This window comes from Hypanus sabinus, chromosome 1 (assembly GCF_030144855.1).
Source record: "Hypanus sabinus isolate sHypSab1 chromosome 1, sHypSab1.hap1, whole genome shotgun sequence".
Taxonomy (NCBI): domain Eukaryota; kingdom Metazoa; phylum Chordata; class Chondrichthyes; order Myliobatiformes; family Dasyatidae; genus Hypanus; species Hypanus sabinus.
Window position 1 is genome coordinate 108213034 of NC_082706.1, and position 18596 is coordinate 108231629.

At 39.9% G+C, this 18596-nt stretch overlaps 1 protein-coding gene across 2 annotated transcripts in view; it reads right to left on the reverse strand.

Annotated features, from left to right (window-relative positions):
* The window catches only part of nbeal2 (neurobeachin-like 2), a 221302-nt gene that overhangs the window by 82210 nt on the left and 120496 nt on the right, over positions 1–18596 (reverse strand). For both annotated transcript variants that reach the window (XM_059973955.1, XM_059973948.1), the window contains 10 exons: positions 17964–18096; positions 16841–16960; positions 14848–15157; positions 13567–13649; positions 11709–11801; positions 11126–11297; positions 10289–10422; positions 4081–4240; positions 3271–3373; positions 2654–2804 (listed from right to left, as the gene is read on the reverse strand). In XM_059973955.1, coding sequence (XP_059829938.1) covers positions 2654–2804; positions 3271–3373; positions 4081–4240; positions 10289–10422; positions 11126–11297; positions 11709–11801; positions 13567–13649; positions 14848–15157; positions 16841–16960; positions 17964–18096 — 1459 coding nt within the window. The remainder of the gene's footprint in view (positions 1–2653; positions 2805–3270; positions 3374–4080; positions 4241–10288; positions 10423–11125; positions 11298–11708; positions 11802–13566; positions 13650–14847; positions 15158–16840; positions 16961–17963; positions 18097–18596) is intronic.

Sequence of the window (18596 nt, forward strand, 5' to 3'; positions counted from 1 at the left end):
AGGACAGCCGATCCCCTAGTGGGCTCAGCAACAAGCTGTTTTAAAAAGCCATCCCTTAGACATTCTATAAATTCTCTCTTGAAGTTCAGTACTGTCCTGGTTTTTCCAATCCAGTTTTATGTTAAAATCCCCAATGATTATCGTGACATTGCCTGTCTGACAGGCCTTTTCTATCTCCTGCTGTAATTTGTAATCCACATCCTGCTGCTGTTCAGGGGTCTGTATACAACTGCCATTAGGATCCTTTTACCCTTGTCATTTCTTAACTCAACCCATAGGGACTCTACACCTTCCAATCCTATGTCATCTCTTTCTAGTAATATTATTTCTTATACACAGAGCCACATCACCCCCTCTGCCTACTAACCTATCTTTCCGATACACCATATATCCTTGGACGTTCAGCTCTCAATGGCAGCCATCCTTTAGCCAAGTTTCAGAGATGGCCACAACGACATATTTGCCAATCTGTAGCTGGATTTTAAGTTTGTCCATTTTATTCCTTATGTTGCGTGCATTCAAATATAACATTTTCAGTCCAGTATTTGCTGCTTTCTGTTTTAACTGCACCATGCCTCTATTGCCCTGTAACTTATGCCATTGGCCGTGATTAAGCCGCATCTCCTGCCTGTTCTTTCTATAATCTCTGTTGCACGCTATCTTTGATTTATTTCTGTTTTTCTCCTCCTCAGCCCTATCACTCCAGTTCCCATCCCCCTGCCAAATTAGTATAAATCCCTCCTACAGCTCTATTAAATGTGCCCGCTAGGATTTTGGACCTCTTTGGGTTCAGGTGTAACCCATCCTTTTTGTACAGGTTGTACTCGAGGAATCTGAAGCTCTGCCCCCTACACCAGTCTCTCAGCCACACATTAATAAGTCTGATCATGCTATTCTTGCACTTGCCAGCACACGGCACAGGCAGCAATCCTGACATTACTGCCCTTGAGGTCCTGCCTTTCAGCTTCCTACCTAACTCCCTGAATTCTCTCTTCAGGACCTCCTCCCTTTTCCTACCTATGTCATTGGTACCAACGTGTACCAAGACTTCTGGCTATTCACCCTCTCCCTTCAGAATACTCTGCACCTGATCCGAGATATCTCGTACCCCAGCACCTGGGAGGCAACACACCATGCGGGTATCTCTGTCAGGCTGACAGAACCTCCTGTCTGTTCCCCTCACTATGGAATCCCCTATGACTACCGCATTCCTCATCTTCCTCTTTCCCTTCTGCACCATGGAACCAGGCTCAGGGCCAGAGACCCGATCACTGTGGTCGTCCTCTGTCAGGTCATTCCCATCAACTACATCCAAAACAAGGTAATGATTACTGAGGGGGGATGGCCACAGGGGCACTCTCTACTATCTGAGCTCATCCCTTCACTTCCCTGACCATCACCCACTCGGAGTGACTGACTTCCTGTAGCTCCTCTCTATCTCCTGTTCACTCTCCCTAATAAGCAGTAGGTCATCGAGATGCAGCTCCAGATCCCTAACACAGTCTCTCAGGAGCAGCATCTCAGTGTACCTGGTGCAGATGAGGCCATCTGGGAGACTGGACGATTCCCAGGATTCCCACATCTGACACCCAGAGCAAAGTACTAACCTCACCAACATGCTCTCTATTCCGCAAAAAAAATGCAAAGGAAAACCAAAAATGAGTCTACCTACCCACTTACCTCGCTGAAGCATCAACAAATGCTGCCTGACCTGCTGAGCTCCTCCAGCACACTGTGTATTCCTCTAGATATCCAGCATCTACAGTACCTCTTGCGTCTAAAATAATCCATTGCTTCCCCTCAATCTTCCAGTAGCCTTTGACATATCAGCACTGCCGTTCTCCTCTAATGCCTCTCTACTGTTGTCTATATTGGTGGATTGCACTTAACTAGATCCATTCTTATCTAAATTATCTTTGTCACAGAATTAGTACAATGGCTTTTCTTCAATAGTCCCTGCCTCTGCTTACCTAAATGCCGTCCTTCAACAATATCATCCATAAAGTCAGAATCTGCAAAGTTGGCAGGTGCACCAATGTGCATGTAATTTGTGGCTGTTTATGTAGTTGTAATGGTTATTGTGGTAGCAAGTTCTATGTTCTCCTCACTCTTGTGTTAAAAATAATTTTTTGTATCAAATTCACCATTTTATTTAGACAGGAACATGGACTGGTAGAGTTCAGATGATGTGGAACAATCGCAGGCAAATAGTGTGGGCCCAGTTTGGCAACTTGGTTGGCATGGAGAAGTTGGGCTGTTACTGTGATGTATAATCAGAGACCACATGCTGATGGAATCATAAGAAATGGAATGGACCATTGAGCTGTCTGAACTTTTTCTACTGTTGAATACACTGACACTACTCTTCTAACTATGTTTCAACTTGCTGCACAATCCCCATATCCCTTTATTTTCTTGGTATAACAGCCTCAATCTTGACCACACAATGATCAAGTATCTACAACCAACTTGGAACAGAATCCCAAATACTTGTGGTCTTTTGAGTGCAGAAATTCTCTCCTTTAGTCCTTAGTGGATAGCCCTTCACTTTGCAATTTTAACCCAAACAGGAGGAGTCTACCTGTCAGTGTCTAGCCTATCAAATGACAGTAAACACTGGATGCACTCAGAGTACAAGCCCACACTCCCTTACCTGATCTTCATCATTCACCGCTGCCATGTAAGAAATGATGTTGTGCAACTCCTCCGCTGAGATTGCTTTATAAATTAAATCCTTAAGCAGGCTGAAAATCGATAGCTGGACTGTTTTAACATCAGCTGTGACCTGGTTATCCTTCTGTGCGCTAAAATAAAGGGGCCAAATATTAGAGGTTGCCAAACTGCTCCATCCTTCATTTACGGTCATTCCCCGTAACAATTTTTATTCAGTAGTTTGAATCGCAAGCAACTAATCCCCTTTTGATAAGCAAATTTTCTACTCTTATTTAGTCTGGCCCAGGCAACCAACACAGCTAACACTAATCTACTTTCTGAGGTAGCTTTGCAAGTTAATTGTATCAAAGCATTAACAGTTACAAAGAAATGACCCTCAACCAATCAAAGATAAATCACAGATGCCAAGGATAAAAAAAAACATTTCTAGATCTCTGTACTCTCCTGAACTCTGCTGAGTGAAAAGCAGTTATACAGCTGTATAGGGAGCAACTCTGAATAACTCATAATTAGAATCAGTACTCTGTATAACCAAAAACTGAAATTTATTCACCACCTTCAAACCAGAAACCTCAAAAGAGGAACTTTTCCACTCACCCATAATGAGTCCGAATAGAATCCAGTACATATTGCACCCCATACTTCTTTCTGATACGCTGCTTGTGATCTTTGGTGATCGTGGATAAGTACCGTATGTGCCCTGAGAATGTAAAGACAAATAGAGCATTGACTTGCACCTCTGATACAGACCTTATCAAATCACCAAGACCAGGCATCTTTAGAAAGGTTTAGACTCATCATGAACTAACAGTAAGCCTTGCTCTCAGGGCATTGCAAATGATAACAAATGCATTCCAATGATGAGGTTTCAAAGAGGGAAAGTGAATCAGTAACAAAGGCCCAGAAGAGTGATGGACAGCACCAGTCTAAAATGCAGCACACGATTAGCACCAAGAATGCTAAAGTCAGGCAAAGCAGAAAGAATGAAGATTGCTGAATTCTTCCCAAAAAAACATCAAATATAGCAGGACTAGTAGTGATTTGTGCCATTAGTCCTAATAGAGCAAATCAAACTTCCCATTTAACTATTTTTGTAATAGTCTAAGAGGTTTAATATATTCAAGATTTCCTAATTTAGATGCATCTGGCAATTTTAACTTTAACACACTGCAGGCAGAGATAGAAATTAAACTGGTGGCTAGACTTGGCAGTTCAGTATGCAACACACAGATCGGAAAAACAGCCCGAATTTCAAATACATTACTGCTGTTGACTTTGAGAGAACATTATTTTAGGAAGGAAGAGGGCACTGGGCAGACTATTTACACTTAATGATGTGACCTGTGTTCAACTCCTACCCCTAAAGAGTTAAAACATTTTTTTCATAAGTGAAATGTGAAGCATTACCTAATCGAACAGCAAAGTCACTGTGGCTCCAGATGCGGAAGTCGAAGAGCAGGTATTGGTACAGATAGTGGAGTAGAAGGTTATTTCCTTCACTTGCTGCTTGCTCCATTAGAAACTGACAGGCCATGAGCACGTTCATATCCACTCTGTGACTTGGAACCTGCATCAAAGAGAGGCATGTATTAACACGGTTATCTTCAACCCCAAACAGCTTTGCAGCATATAAGGAGCTCTTCAAACGTGGCCACTTTTACACTTTAAGAAATATTAGGGACAATTAGTGTCAGATAGATCCAACTAACAATGTTTTTATTTTGAAGAGGTTGGTTGAAGGTGAATTTTGCCCCAGTTGTTAATACTACATGTGACATGCTTTTCTGTCAGCAACTTCTACTTTGAAATCCATTCAACTGAAAGTTACTGGAGTAGCAGATGTAACACTAATTTGTACTACATTAATAGGTAGAACTCTACTTCACTTCCTTTAAGGCAGGTATGGCCTCAGCTTAACTGTTATAATGAAAGAAAACACCTCTCATGGTGCATACTTGCTTAGTACAGCTCTAAGGTGTCAGCATAGTCGATAGAGTGGTTACTAGCGTTTGGCATTGCATGTCCATATCAAAGAAACCAAGTGGTATACCAGAAATATGAAGTTTCCAACACTACATTACAAGAAATGATATTGAAAGATTTTTCCAAATAAAATAACGATAATTAAAGTTGCTTTACTTAGAATAAATAACAAGCAAAATCTGTGAAGAATGAAGGCTTTGGGATGGCAATTCTTCATTGGGGGTTTGAGGAAATTTGGGATGTCACCAAGGAGTCAAGCGAATTTCTATAAATGTACCATGGAGAACATTCTGATTGATCGCATCATCAGGTATCGAGGCACCAATGCACAACAGAGGGTTGTACACTCAGCCAGCTCCATCATGGGCACAAGCTTCCCCACCATTGAGGACGTCTTCAATTGGCAATGCCTCAAGGTGGTGGCATCCATTGGAAAGACCCTCACCATTTAGGATTCACTATCCCAGCTATGCCCTCTTCTCATAACTACCCTCAGGGGGGAATACATGAGCTTGGTGATGCACATTTAACATTTTAGGACCAGTTTCTTTCCTCCACCATCAGATTTTAGAACTGTCCATGAACTGTACCTGACTAACTTCCCCTCCTTTTGCACTACTTATTCATTTTTACATATTCTTATTGCAACTTTTAATAGTTTTACTCATTAAAAGTAAATTTCTTGACATATGTTGGTGTAATAATCTTGATTGTGGTTTCCAATAAATGCTTTAAATTCGCAAGAGAGTGTGGTAAAAGAGATCGGAACAGAGAAATAGAGGTAAATGTATTGGCATAGGAACAACAGAAGGAAGAAGCCTATCTCCAATTACAGGTGTAGTGCTGATGTACTGAACACCTACTATCATTGTTTAAAGAGGACGAGATAAACCAAGTACTTACAGACTCAGTAGTGGACAAATTACTGGGGGAAAATCTGGGAGATGCTTTGAATTGTTATTGAGAAAGACTTGATTGACAAAGAATAGTCAGCAACGATTTACTAAAGGAAGATCAAGTCCCATGAATGATGACACTGTTTTAAGCAGTGCTGAGGACAACAGAATGTTTGGTGTGGTCTGTATGGATTTGGGAAGGGCCCATTTGGTAGCCAGACAAGTAAGGTACAAGCCCAACAGATCTGAGACAAAGTGGAAAACAGGGTGCAAAATTAGTTCAGTGACAAGAAGCAGAATTAATGTTCGACAAGTCTCTTGTAGTTCATAACAAGGAAAGAAGATCTAGATGGCAGTAAGATATTACTGGGTGGCTCAGGTAGGCATAAATATAGCAAGTGAAATTCAGTTCAAAGAAAGGTGCGGTAATCTTTGGGCAGGGCTCAATAAACAGTCTGAAATTCAGTCCAAATAAAGGTGTGGTAATGCTTTGAGAAGAGCATAATAAACAAGCAAAATGCAGCTGTATGAAAATGCCCTTTCCTGTGGTTTCCCTTCTAGAGGATACTAAAGAGACTGACATTTTAGAGTTGAAGCGAGGGAAGTTTGACAAGTTTGTATTTGCTGATCAAGGTGAACTCTAGTGAGCGTTAGAGGAAAGCAATCACCAAAAAAACTCTTATGAAAAGTCTCATGAAATCCTCCATCCCTTATTATCTTTCTCAACCCATCATCAACCTTTCACTGGTGATCATTTCACACTGTACAGGCCCAGTACCTCATTGCTGTCATCCAGTCTTGCCTGGTCCCGTTCTTCCCTAATCTACAATTCCTTCTCTACTTTTCACATTTGTGTACCCAAGGATCTATTATTGGTCCTTTTATTTTTTAATTTATTAGCTACATTGTCCAAATAAAATTATATTAGTTTCTACTTGTAAGCTTACTCCACCGTCAGTCTGATGGTAGGTCATTGTTCCAAAACATTAACTTGTATCTCTCTCCGCTGATCTTGTCTGACTTGAGTATCTTCTATTTTCTATTTTAATAATAGTTAATTAAAATCAATATTTTTTGCTTCTATTTCAGATTTCCAGCATCTTCAGTTTTCTTTTGTTTTCATACAAACTGCTTTCTGACCCCTCCATTCCCTATAACTTGGTTGTTGAATAAGAACGAGCTGAAATTTCCTCCACTAACCATTGGAAGGACAAAAGCTATTTTCTTCAGATCCCCTATTAGCCATCTTTTTGTCACATACGTGTGATTACCACATTTCACAATGTTGGTATCTGACCAAAACATAACTTCCATATCATCTCTAAAATTACCTACTTCCATTCATAACTCTGCCTTGGCCCTAGCACATATGCTGCTTAAACATTGCAGAATTTTGGTTAACTATAGATTTGCGTATCCCCTGCACTCCTAACCAGGTTTATTTCCTTTTTTAACATGCCAAAACTGCAGCCCAACTTTGGAATAAATTCCAGTTTGTGCCCCATTCCTGGAGTCAAACAGGTCTTGCTGTTTACCAAGTGTCTGCAAATTCAGGGTTTTTCTTATGGGTAAAGTCAACAAGTTTATGAATAATGTTCATTCAAAAACACCAGTGTCTGGCAAAACCTCCTCATTAAGTTTAATGAGACCTTTTCACTGTAATGAGACCTGATTAAGTTAAAAAAACAGCAAAGGAAGTTACACCCCTGGCAATTGAAATTTCACTTTTCTGTGAGTTCTCATCCACTTCAGTTCCAGCTCCTGCAAAGGGAAGATTGCTTATTTTTTGTGTACTAAGACAAGGACCCCATATGGCTTGCAATTTGAAATAATAAACAGAGTATCACTTTTTTAAGAAAAGATTATTTTTCTGTACTTCCGAAAGTGAGGGGCATTTCCTTCTACAATGTTCCAAGCATTCTCAGATCAGGTACAACATAGGTTATATACAAAGTAAATTTTGTGTTTCAATGTCAGGATGTGAACATAGAACACAGAATAGTACAGCACAGTGCAGGCCCTTTAGCCCACAATGTTGTGCTGACCCTTAAACCCTGCCTCCCATATATCCCCCCACCTTAAATTCCTCCATATACCTGTCTAGTAGTATTTTAAATTTCACTAGTGTATCTACCTCCACCACTGACTCAAGCAGTGCATTCCACGCACCAACCACTCTCTGAGTGAAAAACCTTCCTCTAATATCCCCCTTGAACTTCCCTCCCCTTACGTTAAAGCCATGTCCTCTTGTACTGAGCAGTGGTGCCCTGGGGAAGAGACACTGGCTGTCCAGTCTATCTATTCCTCTTAATATCTTGTCTACCTCTATCATGTCTCCTCTCATCCTCCTCTCCAAAGAGTAAAGCCCTAGCTCCCTTAATCTCTGGTCATAATGCAAACTCTCTAAACCAGTCAGCATCCTGGTAAATCTCCTCTGTTCCCCTTTTCCAAAGCTTCCACATCCTTCCTATAGTGAGGCCACCAGAACTGGACACAGTACTCCAAGTGTGGCCTAACCAGAGTTTTATAGAGCTGTATCATTACCTCACAACTCTTAAACTCCATCCCTCCACTTATGAAAGCTAACATCTCATAAGGTTTCTTAACTACCCTATCTACCTATGAGGCAACTTTCAGGGGTCTGTGGACATGTACCCCCAGATCCTATTTGACATTGAATAACTGGAAGAGAAGTAGATGTCTCACGGTGCAGATTCTCAGAAATATAAAATTGCAATAGATTTCAGTTACACTTCCCCATTGAGCACTCGAGCTTCTCTTTCTCTCTTTCTGTCTCTCTTCTTCATCTCCCTGCAAACATCTCACTCTCCCTCCCTGCAAATGCCTCCGGTTCAACCAAAGCTTGCAAACTCATCAGAATTTCTGGCTTTGAAGCTGAAATCATGTAAACTTTTTGTAAAAACTGGAAGTAAATTTCCTTGAAATTTAAAATGTTAAAACCAATTTACAGGATTAAAGTACAGAGAAAACTAAATCCTCTGAATGTGGATCAAGAGGTCACAATTTAACTTGACAAATTAGGCTCTGGAATCAAGTAACATGATTTTTAAATTCATCACCGATGACATTTATATAGTGATGACAAGGCAGTTGCTAATAGTCAATAGTGACGATAGCATTTATAATACTAGTTGTGAAAAATATTTGTTGATTTAATGTTGTTACATTTTAAAAGAGTTTGGCACATGCCTGCTCTCTGCTGGGAACTTATCAATGAGGAAATTTTGCTTGGAGCTGCTTGTGCCTCAAGGACTGATGTTAGCAATCTACAGAGACTACATATCCAATTGCAAGAAGATATTAAAACAAAATGCAGAATATGCAAATTGTTCATAAATTAATTTAAACATTGGCAAAAGAGCTTTGTACTATTTTGGAAGGAAAAATAAGGATCTAGTGGACTAGTACAAAAAATATTAAGATACACACAGCATTAACATTTAATAAATCATAAACCAAACAAACTATGCACTTTGGTGTATTTCTTGAGGAATAGTATTAAAGTACAGGAACTATTCTAACATATGCATTACATTATATTTGAGGACATTTAAAGTCATATAGAGATGCTGGAGAGAATACAATAATATTTACAAAGGAATTAACAGAAATATCCAGAATTATACCTATCAGATAAGGAAGCATAGATCTTGTCTTGTAAAAGTGCTGATGGAGGGATGAGCTAATAAGGATTTTGAAAATTAAGAAGGGTTTCAATGTATAAACATGCTGGGAAAACATTTGCAGAATGGTTGCAGGAAAGAACACAAGGGAGAAAATTAGGGCTATCAACATATGATAGTTTCTGGGAAAACAAATAGTGAATTTAGAACAGAACTTTGTTTTATCCTGAGATTGAAAAGAACATAGAACTTGTTACCCTCAGGGCTTGTGGTGAGAAATATAGCTATGGCAAAGGGGAGACTAGATTATTCTTTGAAGGAGAAGAAATATGATTCAAAATAATTTAAATGAGGAAGGATGGAGAGGAGTTTTTACAGGAGCTCATATGTCCACAAAGACTGCTTGGACTGAATGGCTTGCTTCTGTGCAGTTCATCATCTCAAAATGAGTGCATATTCAGTTATGATAGAAGTTCAGATGCTGCCAATCACAGAGGAAAACGAAGTTCAAAATTCTGAGTCTGAAAAAGCGACAGATAAAGGTGCATTTAAAGTTTTTTTAAGCTGAGTTTGACTGAAACAGAAGTGCTGGAATCTGAAGCAAACCAGCTGCTGGAGGATCTCCATGGGTCTTGGAGGCAGAGGGATACTGACCTTTTGGGTCAGGTCCTGATGCAGGTTCTTGACCTGAAATATCGACCATGAGTTTGATAGAGCTTTGTAGGGCAATTTTATTAATGGCCATGAAGCAACTTCAGCTAAACAGTGTTGAGGCCGAAATCTTACCATGCTTTCATGTCTCAAATTCCAAGAATGGCAAATTTTATATCATTGTGAGTATCCCTATTCAATGGGGAGCTATATGTACTCACTGGGAATCTAATTTTGACCTTAACTTCAATTCCACTAAAGCGTTACGCAAGGTTGTACTCAGCCGACAATGGGATGGATGTAAAACCGAGCCAATCTGTCCTCTGCAATGATCAATCCTTTTCCTTTTGTAAATGGAAACCATCACATGATGTTCCAACTACATGAAGCACACGTTTTCCCATCACTGGTATTTGGAGGTCAGAGCAATAAAACCCTTACCTTTTGCAGCAAGGCACCGATGATAGCTGGGCCATTGCACTGGATGAGGTTTTCCTGATTTATAGGATGATTTTGAATAAAATTCTTAATAAGCAGCAAGAAAGCAGCGACACTGTTTCTCTCCAGTTTGCTCTCTTAAAAAAAAGCACAAGAATGTTAGCATGAAGCTAGCTATCTGACAACCTCTAAAATAAATGAATTCTTCCAACTGTTCATTACTAACTTTCATAGTAAAAAAATTCTATTTGCTTGAAGACTACATCATGAAATTAAGCAAAAATCAGTAAGATATTCCAGCCACTTATATAAAAAAATCATTTGGAAAAGGATTACTGTTGTGTCTATAATTCTCCTGAGGGTGAAAGAGCAAAAACCCAAGATTGGGAGTGGGAATTAAACTCATAAACACCTGATAGATCTGAGCCTATCTGGCAACTGCTGAGAGAGCTTTGGAATTTCTGGAAGTCTCTATATAAACATAAGTCTTCCTGTATAGATATCCATTATATATTACTTCAGCTCAGCAAAGGCACTTTGCAGCCATATATTTTCATCTATATGACAAAATGTCCAAGGGGACTATATCAGGCAACTGCTGCCTGATGTAAACCATTCCTGATAGTGCGTACCTCTCGTCTCCTCCTCACCTTCTCTACTAGAAGGGGGAGATAATCTCCAGTCAGTAAGTGAACCCCATCATCCTGTTGAACAGCTCGCTTGTCATTTTCTGACCTATACAATTTTCATTTCCTCCAGTTTACTGCGAAATTGGAGAATGTGAATTAATCCCAGCAACCTCTTCCTGATTCCTCCCTCTCACAGGTCCATTTAGTTTACCTGAAGACTTTCCCAAGGGCAGGACCATGCTCTGGAAGTTCTGTGAGGACGTCAGTTCCGGTCCCACAAGGTCAGACGTCTCTTGGTTCTCCTCTGAATCATCACCCTTGCATGACACTTGTTCCAACAAGAGGAGGAGGGACCCCATGCCTCCCATGCAGCTGATCACATCCTTAACCACAAACAGGAAAAACATCAAAGCAAAATAGCTTCGCATGCCACCAATATTATATTAAAGAATTATTTTTATATCATTAAATGAAATGAATCAGGTATCTTATAGATTACTACCACAAACTGTTTAGGGACTGCTTCTAAATTATAAACATGAGAAAGTCTGCAAATGTCTCTAGATTAAGGCAGGCAATTGTTTATATACTGCCTGAGTGTTGACTGTCTGTACAGGATTGACTGTGTGGATAGTTGAAATGGTTGGCCCAACATAAATGAAATACATTGTTATGGCATCTCAAGCATATTTATTTTTGGATAAACAACTTTTTCTGGTAGATGTTGATATTATGAACTGAATCACAGAAATGGGAGTAAACATGTTGGCTTACACAATATTTTTGATACCTACCTTAATATCCCAGTTGATTGTGTTGTGCCCGGTCAATCTCCCATCATAAGAATGATTTGTAGAGAGGTCCAAGCAAATATGATTTCTGCATGCCTAACAACAAAAGAAATAATTATAGCAGGTAAGTATCCTTGTAGCCCCTAAAAGCACATTCAGCAACCTGAGGCACAAACTATGACTACACTCTTGGAAGGAAATATTCTGAATTCATTTCCATATGTAAAGTCTTCAACCACCTCCTGACCAGCACCACCATTGCTCTCGATATGCAGAACCTTCCCACTTCATCTGTTTCTCCAATTACAGAATGTTACACTTGAGATGAAGCACATTCAGTCCACCATCACAGCTCCTTCTATATAGTATTACAAGGACAACAAAAACCTGTATATTTATCCTTGAAGGCCACAGCAGAACCTTCCTCCATCAAATCTGCAGAGAGTGGATTCCACATTCCAACATCAATATGTTTAAAAGATTTTCCTCCTGTCTCTATGAGCTCTCCTCCTCTTTAATATATACTTGTGAACTTTAATTCTTGACCCACCACCAACACAAACCGGCAATTTTTCCATTCTCCGCTCTGTTCAAGCAAATCATTGTTTGATAAATTTCCATTAAACCTCTTCCAAGTCTTCTCTTTTTCACTGAACTAGTCCCAGTCTTTCTAATCTATCCTTGTAACTGTGGTTCGTCATTCCAGAAGTCAATTATTTTTCTGGATACTCTCTAATGGCCTTCCTAAAATGAGGAACCAGACTTGTTCAGAGTATTCCAAGTGAGGCTGAATCAGTGTCCTAGGTCCAAACTTATCCACCAGTGAGATTCAACCAACTGGCCTATAACTGTTAGACTTATCCTTGGTCCCTTCTGTGAATGAGGGAGAAACATTTGCCACTCACCAGATCTCCAAAACCATCACCACATCCATTGAATGTGGTCAGTGTTCCCATGATGTCCTCCTGTATTTCCCACAAAATTCCAGGATGCACTTCATCTGGTCCTGGTGACATAGCCACTTTAAGTTCTGCCAGGTTTTCTAATACCTTCATATTGTCAATTTTTTGCCACATCCAGTGTTTTTACTATCTCCCTCACTATTACTTTGAAAACACCTTATTTCCTGATGAAGACATGAACATTTTTCTATAAGCATTTTAATTACCGCTCTCAGATCCCATCAGACTATTCCCAATTTTGTCCTTACTAAGATGGACTCATCCATCTACTACCATTTTACTATTAACTATCCAGTGAAAACTTTTAGGTTCCAATTTATGTTGGCAGCCAATCTTTCCTCATACTTCCTCTTTACTGCTGTCATTTTAATTTCCACTTCTCTTCCTATTCTTTTAAAATCAGCTTAGCTCTTGCTGGGAGGATCAATTTGCCACTTGCCATATGCAACCTTTCTTGCTTTATCATTCTCCACATCTCCTTTGTCATATGTGGACCTCTGAATAGTTCCTCCTGCTCTACAGTAAAATATGCCTCACTCATAAGTGAAACATATCTTTTTTAAAGCCAGCCCATTATCCTATCACAGTTAAATTATGTTTCTAGTTTATCTGGGCCTGATTCAATGTCATCTTGCTGAATATGGCCACCTTCCAATTAATTACTTTTGGTTTGGATTGCTCATACTATTGTTTTGTAGCTAACCTAAATCTTATGATGATATGGTCATTACAAACTGAACTTTCCTCTACAAAAACTTGGTGGTCTTGACCCACCTCAGTTGCTCAGAAACAGATCTAACCTTAGCTTTGTCAGTAACAGTTTTTCACATTTTTGATGTGAATTTTTTTGTTCATCATTTGAAACTTCCAAATCGAGAGTAAACGATGAACATAATCACCTTGGGAGAGTAGTAAAGAAGTAGTTTACTACTCAGATCTGATATTTCACTGTCAGGCTTGAAGGGCAACAGATTGTTTGGACCTAAAGAATAAAATACAAATGGAACACAAATTAGTTCTCTGTTTTTCCTAGTCTGTGGGTCTGACACAGTAATCCAGCAATCCCAATTCCAGCAAAGGGCCACCATACAGGGATCTTGTCTCCGCTTAACCTCACATCCCATGGACGCTACAGGAGAAAAGTGTAGAAACAGTCAAACCATGAGAGTGAGGGAAACAGCAAAGACTATGGAGACAGACTGAGACGTGCGCAATGGATACTTGAATAAGGAGCAAGACAACTGAGAATATATGCTGGGAGCCAGAGAAGTGAGATGGGGAGATAATGAGAGGCAGAAAGATGTTAAAACAGAACAGTGTTAGGATGAGATAGAGATAAAGATTGAATGTAAAAAGACTCAAGTGCAGGAGAGAAAGATCAAGTCACATTGATACAGCACTTACACATCCCCAAATACTCAAAGGATTTTTGTTTAGATGTTTTTGTTTCATAAGCAAACACATGGATAAGCAGTGCATGGTAAGATTACATGATAACTAGTCTTTGGCAGTGATGACTAGATGAACACTGTTGGCCAGAACAGGAAGAGAACTAGCTTACGTTTCCTGATACAGTGCAACTAGACTAACTCTATTCACCTTGGCAACAAACAGAGGCATCTCCAACAGTTCAGCCAGTAGAAATGCACTGAAGTATTAGATAATGTTATGTGTCCACTTTTATAAGAATCAGATAATCATAACAATAAACAGGAGTATAGTAAAACATAATGTCCATGCTAGCACCAACATCATAAACTCTCCACAAAACAATTCCACTCCCATATGCCTGGTGGAAACAAGACCCAAGGCAAACATTGAGCGAGATACTGAATGAGATGGACAGAATGGGATCACTTACAACAGAGTTGAGGATGAAGTAAGTGGCATGTTATTGTAAAAAGAAGTGGTAAGTCATTAGACAAAGGACACCTTGTGGAAGATCAAGAGGGGTGTATCTTACACATTGGTAGAACGAGATTTTTTTCTTTGGGTGTGGTACAAGTACTGAATTACATGTGAGCAGAGCATTGCCAGGTGAAGAGAGGCATTCATCTTTACTGCTGCGCATGAAAACAGCTTGATAATGAGACACAGTCACGTTAGTGGAAAAAAAAGTAACTAAGTATGGTGCCTTAAACATTAGAGTTCTACAATAATAGAGAGGCAAGATCACTCACCTCCAGTAAAGAGGGCTTTGATGTGCATTGGCTGCAAGGCCTCGTGAAACACAAACACAGATCCTAGCTGGCCTTCCAGGGAGGTGGGTGTGCCCCATTCTGTATCCTGTGTGCCGGCTGCGATGGTGTGGACGACCGCTGGCAACAAGCTGGTGTCTCTGGTGGGAGGCGCAAAGCTGGCGGGGAAGGACTGAGAGCGGTTTAGCGGGTGGTGGGAGGTGAAGGAGAGATCCGGAGACTGAGAAGGAGATGTCATAACCGTTGTAGTTGTCCTGTGACCCGCTGAGCCAATGCAGCAATATGTGAACGACTGACGAGGATAAAATATACACAAAATAAAAGTTCAGCATTTTCATAAATGAAATATTAAAAGAAATAAAAAGGAATTGAGAGAAGCAGCTGCCAGCATATGAATCAAACTCATCAAGTAAATGTACAGGGCAGAAGCTAAACACAATATACATTTTAAAACAAAACCACAGGAGGAACTCAGCAGGTCAAGCAACATCTGTGGGGGCGGGGGGGGGCAAGGAATTGTCAATGTTTCGGGGGCGAGGCACCACATGGATTCTGCTTGAACTATTGAGTTCTTTCAGTCTTTTTGTTGCTCCATATTTCAGCATCTGCAGTCTCTCATGTCTCCATTTTAAAAACAAGATACATATTGGAATAGCTAGTCGCATCTTAAGATCAATTTACAAGGACATCCAAATCCCTCTGAACATCAACACAGCTGCTCTCATTTTAAAAGTGTTCAAATTTTCTTTTTGTCTCATCTCATCCATGCCTACATTATACTGCACCTCCCAACTCCTGATTGCTTCACATAAACCACTCTCTATCTTATTTTTGAACCTTCTTCAAAAACTCCTTTCCACCTCACTTTGTAATACTAGCAAACTTAGATAATTGCACCTTGACCTTTCAGGGACCCTGGGGACTTGTGGAAACTGTGGTGATTTCTTTTGAACTTACAGACTTTTAACATCTTGGACTATTTTTACTGTGCCCATAGTCTGTTTTTTTTTATCAATTATGCTATTGTTTGCACTGTTGTAACTATAAGTTGTAATTATGTGGTTTTGTGCAGGTCTTGTAGCTTTAGCATTTGGTCTTGTTTGGCTGGTGGATTTGGAGCTCCTTTCCAGGGAACGCGCCAGACGGTAGCGCGATATTAATACGCAGCAGCCTCTCCGGACTCTGAATTGGGGATTGCCAAACGTTATGTGGATTTTCTGGTGTGGTCTGTTTTGTCATATGCTTTTGTGATATCATTCTGGGGGAACGTTGTCACATTTTTTAAACTGCATTGCATTTGTGGTTTCTAAATGACGATAATCTGAATCTGAATTGTCTGTGAGGCACCTTATCAAGTGCCTCTTATATTCTAGATACATTACCTCCACTGGTTCCATTTTGACCCCTTTGTTCCATTCAATGAATGTATCACGATAACATAGATTAATCATGTTTTAAAAAAATTAATCATCTATTCTTGAAATGCTCTGTTATAATTTCCCAAAATACCGGATGAACTGGCCTATAATTCCTTGTTTTCATTCTTGCTTCATTCTACTTCTTGAAGAGCAGTGTTATAGTTACAACATTGAGAAGACATGGAACAGGAACACCAGAACAAGGGAAGGTCCTTCAGCTTCTCAAGAAGACGTTTCCTAACGTTCTACCAATAATCTACTATCTAAGCAAAACCAAAGACAGATCTTGCAATGTGAAAACCAGCTTTTGAATTTCATTTCACATTTCACAATACACACACATAATTTTTCTTATTTAAATGTAAAGAAACCGAAATTAAATTATTCACCATGTTTCTCAGAATGGCATTTGCTTAGTTAAGGTTATGCTGAAGTATAACATGAACTGCAAGTATATAAAAAAAAGCATAGTAAGACTCTATTTTTTTTCCAAAACTTTTATTGATATTAGTGAAAAAGGAGAACATTCATAAGTTTAAGATCTAGATCACTCTTACCTCGTTAAGTGAAGGAAACCGTAACTGTGCAGTCTTCCTCAGGTAGCCGTCTGCGTAGATATTCACCAAATTCTGCCCGAAGGGTCGGCGTCCTGCGATGTGGACAATGTCAATGCAGTGCTGCAAACCAGAGACAGATAATTAAACGTTTTTCTCTCCATATCATGTAATTTCTTTTTGAGGGCGTGAAGTTGGGGGTGACGGGTCAAGCACATGCTTTACCAAGATTCAGATTCATTCATTGATCTCGTGTACATCAAACCAGATCATGAAATGCGTCATTTGCATTTGAAACCAACACAACCGAAGGATCTGCTGGGGACGGCCTGCAATGGTTACCACACATTCTGGCAATGTAGCAATAAACCAAGTACCATAATAGACACAACAGTTATCTGAAAGTTTCTTTATCTATGCTGGCACACATGAAGAATTGACATATTACTCTCCAGCAGCATGTTGTGCAAAAGTTTAATATTGATGTAATCTTCTGCAAGGAAGGATATAAAATAGTTTTTTACTGTAATATAGCCACTAACTGTTTCAAAGATGGGTGATTGTCCTGAAACATTAAATCAGTTTCTCTCATTTCAGAATCTTCCTGACCTAATGAGCATTTTCAGCAAATTTTGGCTTTATGTTCCATTTTTATATGCCGATCTTTAAAACAGGTCTGATAGAACCGCTATTCATGTTATTTTGTAGGAGTTGCCCATAAATCGACCTTCTCTAACAAAGCAGTGGTGTTGGCATCAAAGGCAGAAAAAGGCTACGGTACTCTGAAGCACTGCGATTGAGTATCTGAGCTGCGGCAACTCTAGGGGAACCCTTGCATCCATCCCATAGCCATTGGCTTGTAACAAGGACAGCTCCAGTTCCCTACAAACCAAAAACCCGACAACAGTTATGATCCACAAAATTCAGCTGAAGGAAATGAAACTTCAGAGAGATTTTTGCTTGCTTGGCTTTGCCTGTGTTCCCTGTGTGGTTGTCTTTTAACTGCTTTCTAAAGGAGCCCAGGGAAACCATACTAGAATTTCAAATTCTCAGAGAATTCAGGCTTTGACAATAAATGAACCACCACAGATGGGGAGTGGCAGCAAGAGATGGTGGAGAGTCATACCCAGGTTGAGTCATTAAAGCAGCAGTCTTGGAGAGCTACAGTCATGTATTCCCTTTTTGTGCAAACTGCAACGACCAGCATCCCCTCTGCAGTGAAGAAGGCCTCAAATCCAGTGCCACCGGCTGTAAAGAAACTGCACAAAAAGAAAAACAGTTTGTTAAATGGCCTCCCTAGTACTTCTGTACTCTCCACCTTCATTTTCAGTTTTAGGATCCATTTCCTTATTTCAGGAGTGCCTTGCAGTTAGAAAGCTTGGGATTCTAACTGCAAAACACACACAAAATGCTGGAGGAACTCAGCAAGTCAGGCAGCATCTATAGAAAAGAGTACAGTTAATGTTTTGGGCCAAGACCCTTCAGCGAGACAGAAAGCTTGGGTTTGTTATTTTCCAATACTCAAGGTAGAGAACAATTTTCTGAATGAAGGGTTTGGGCCTAAAATGTTGACTGTCACTCCTTTCCATCGATGCTATGTGACCTGCTGAGTTCCTCCAGCATTCTGTATGTGTTGCTTGGATTTCCAGCATCTGCAGATTTTCTCTTGTTTGTAATTTTCTGAATGTGCTGATTTGCTAACTTCATTTATCTGACTGTTTTGGAATTCCCAAGTGAGATACTGGTGTCTCTCCCTGGC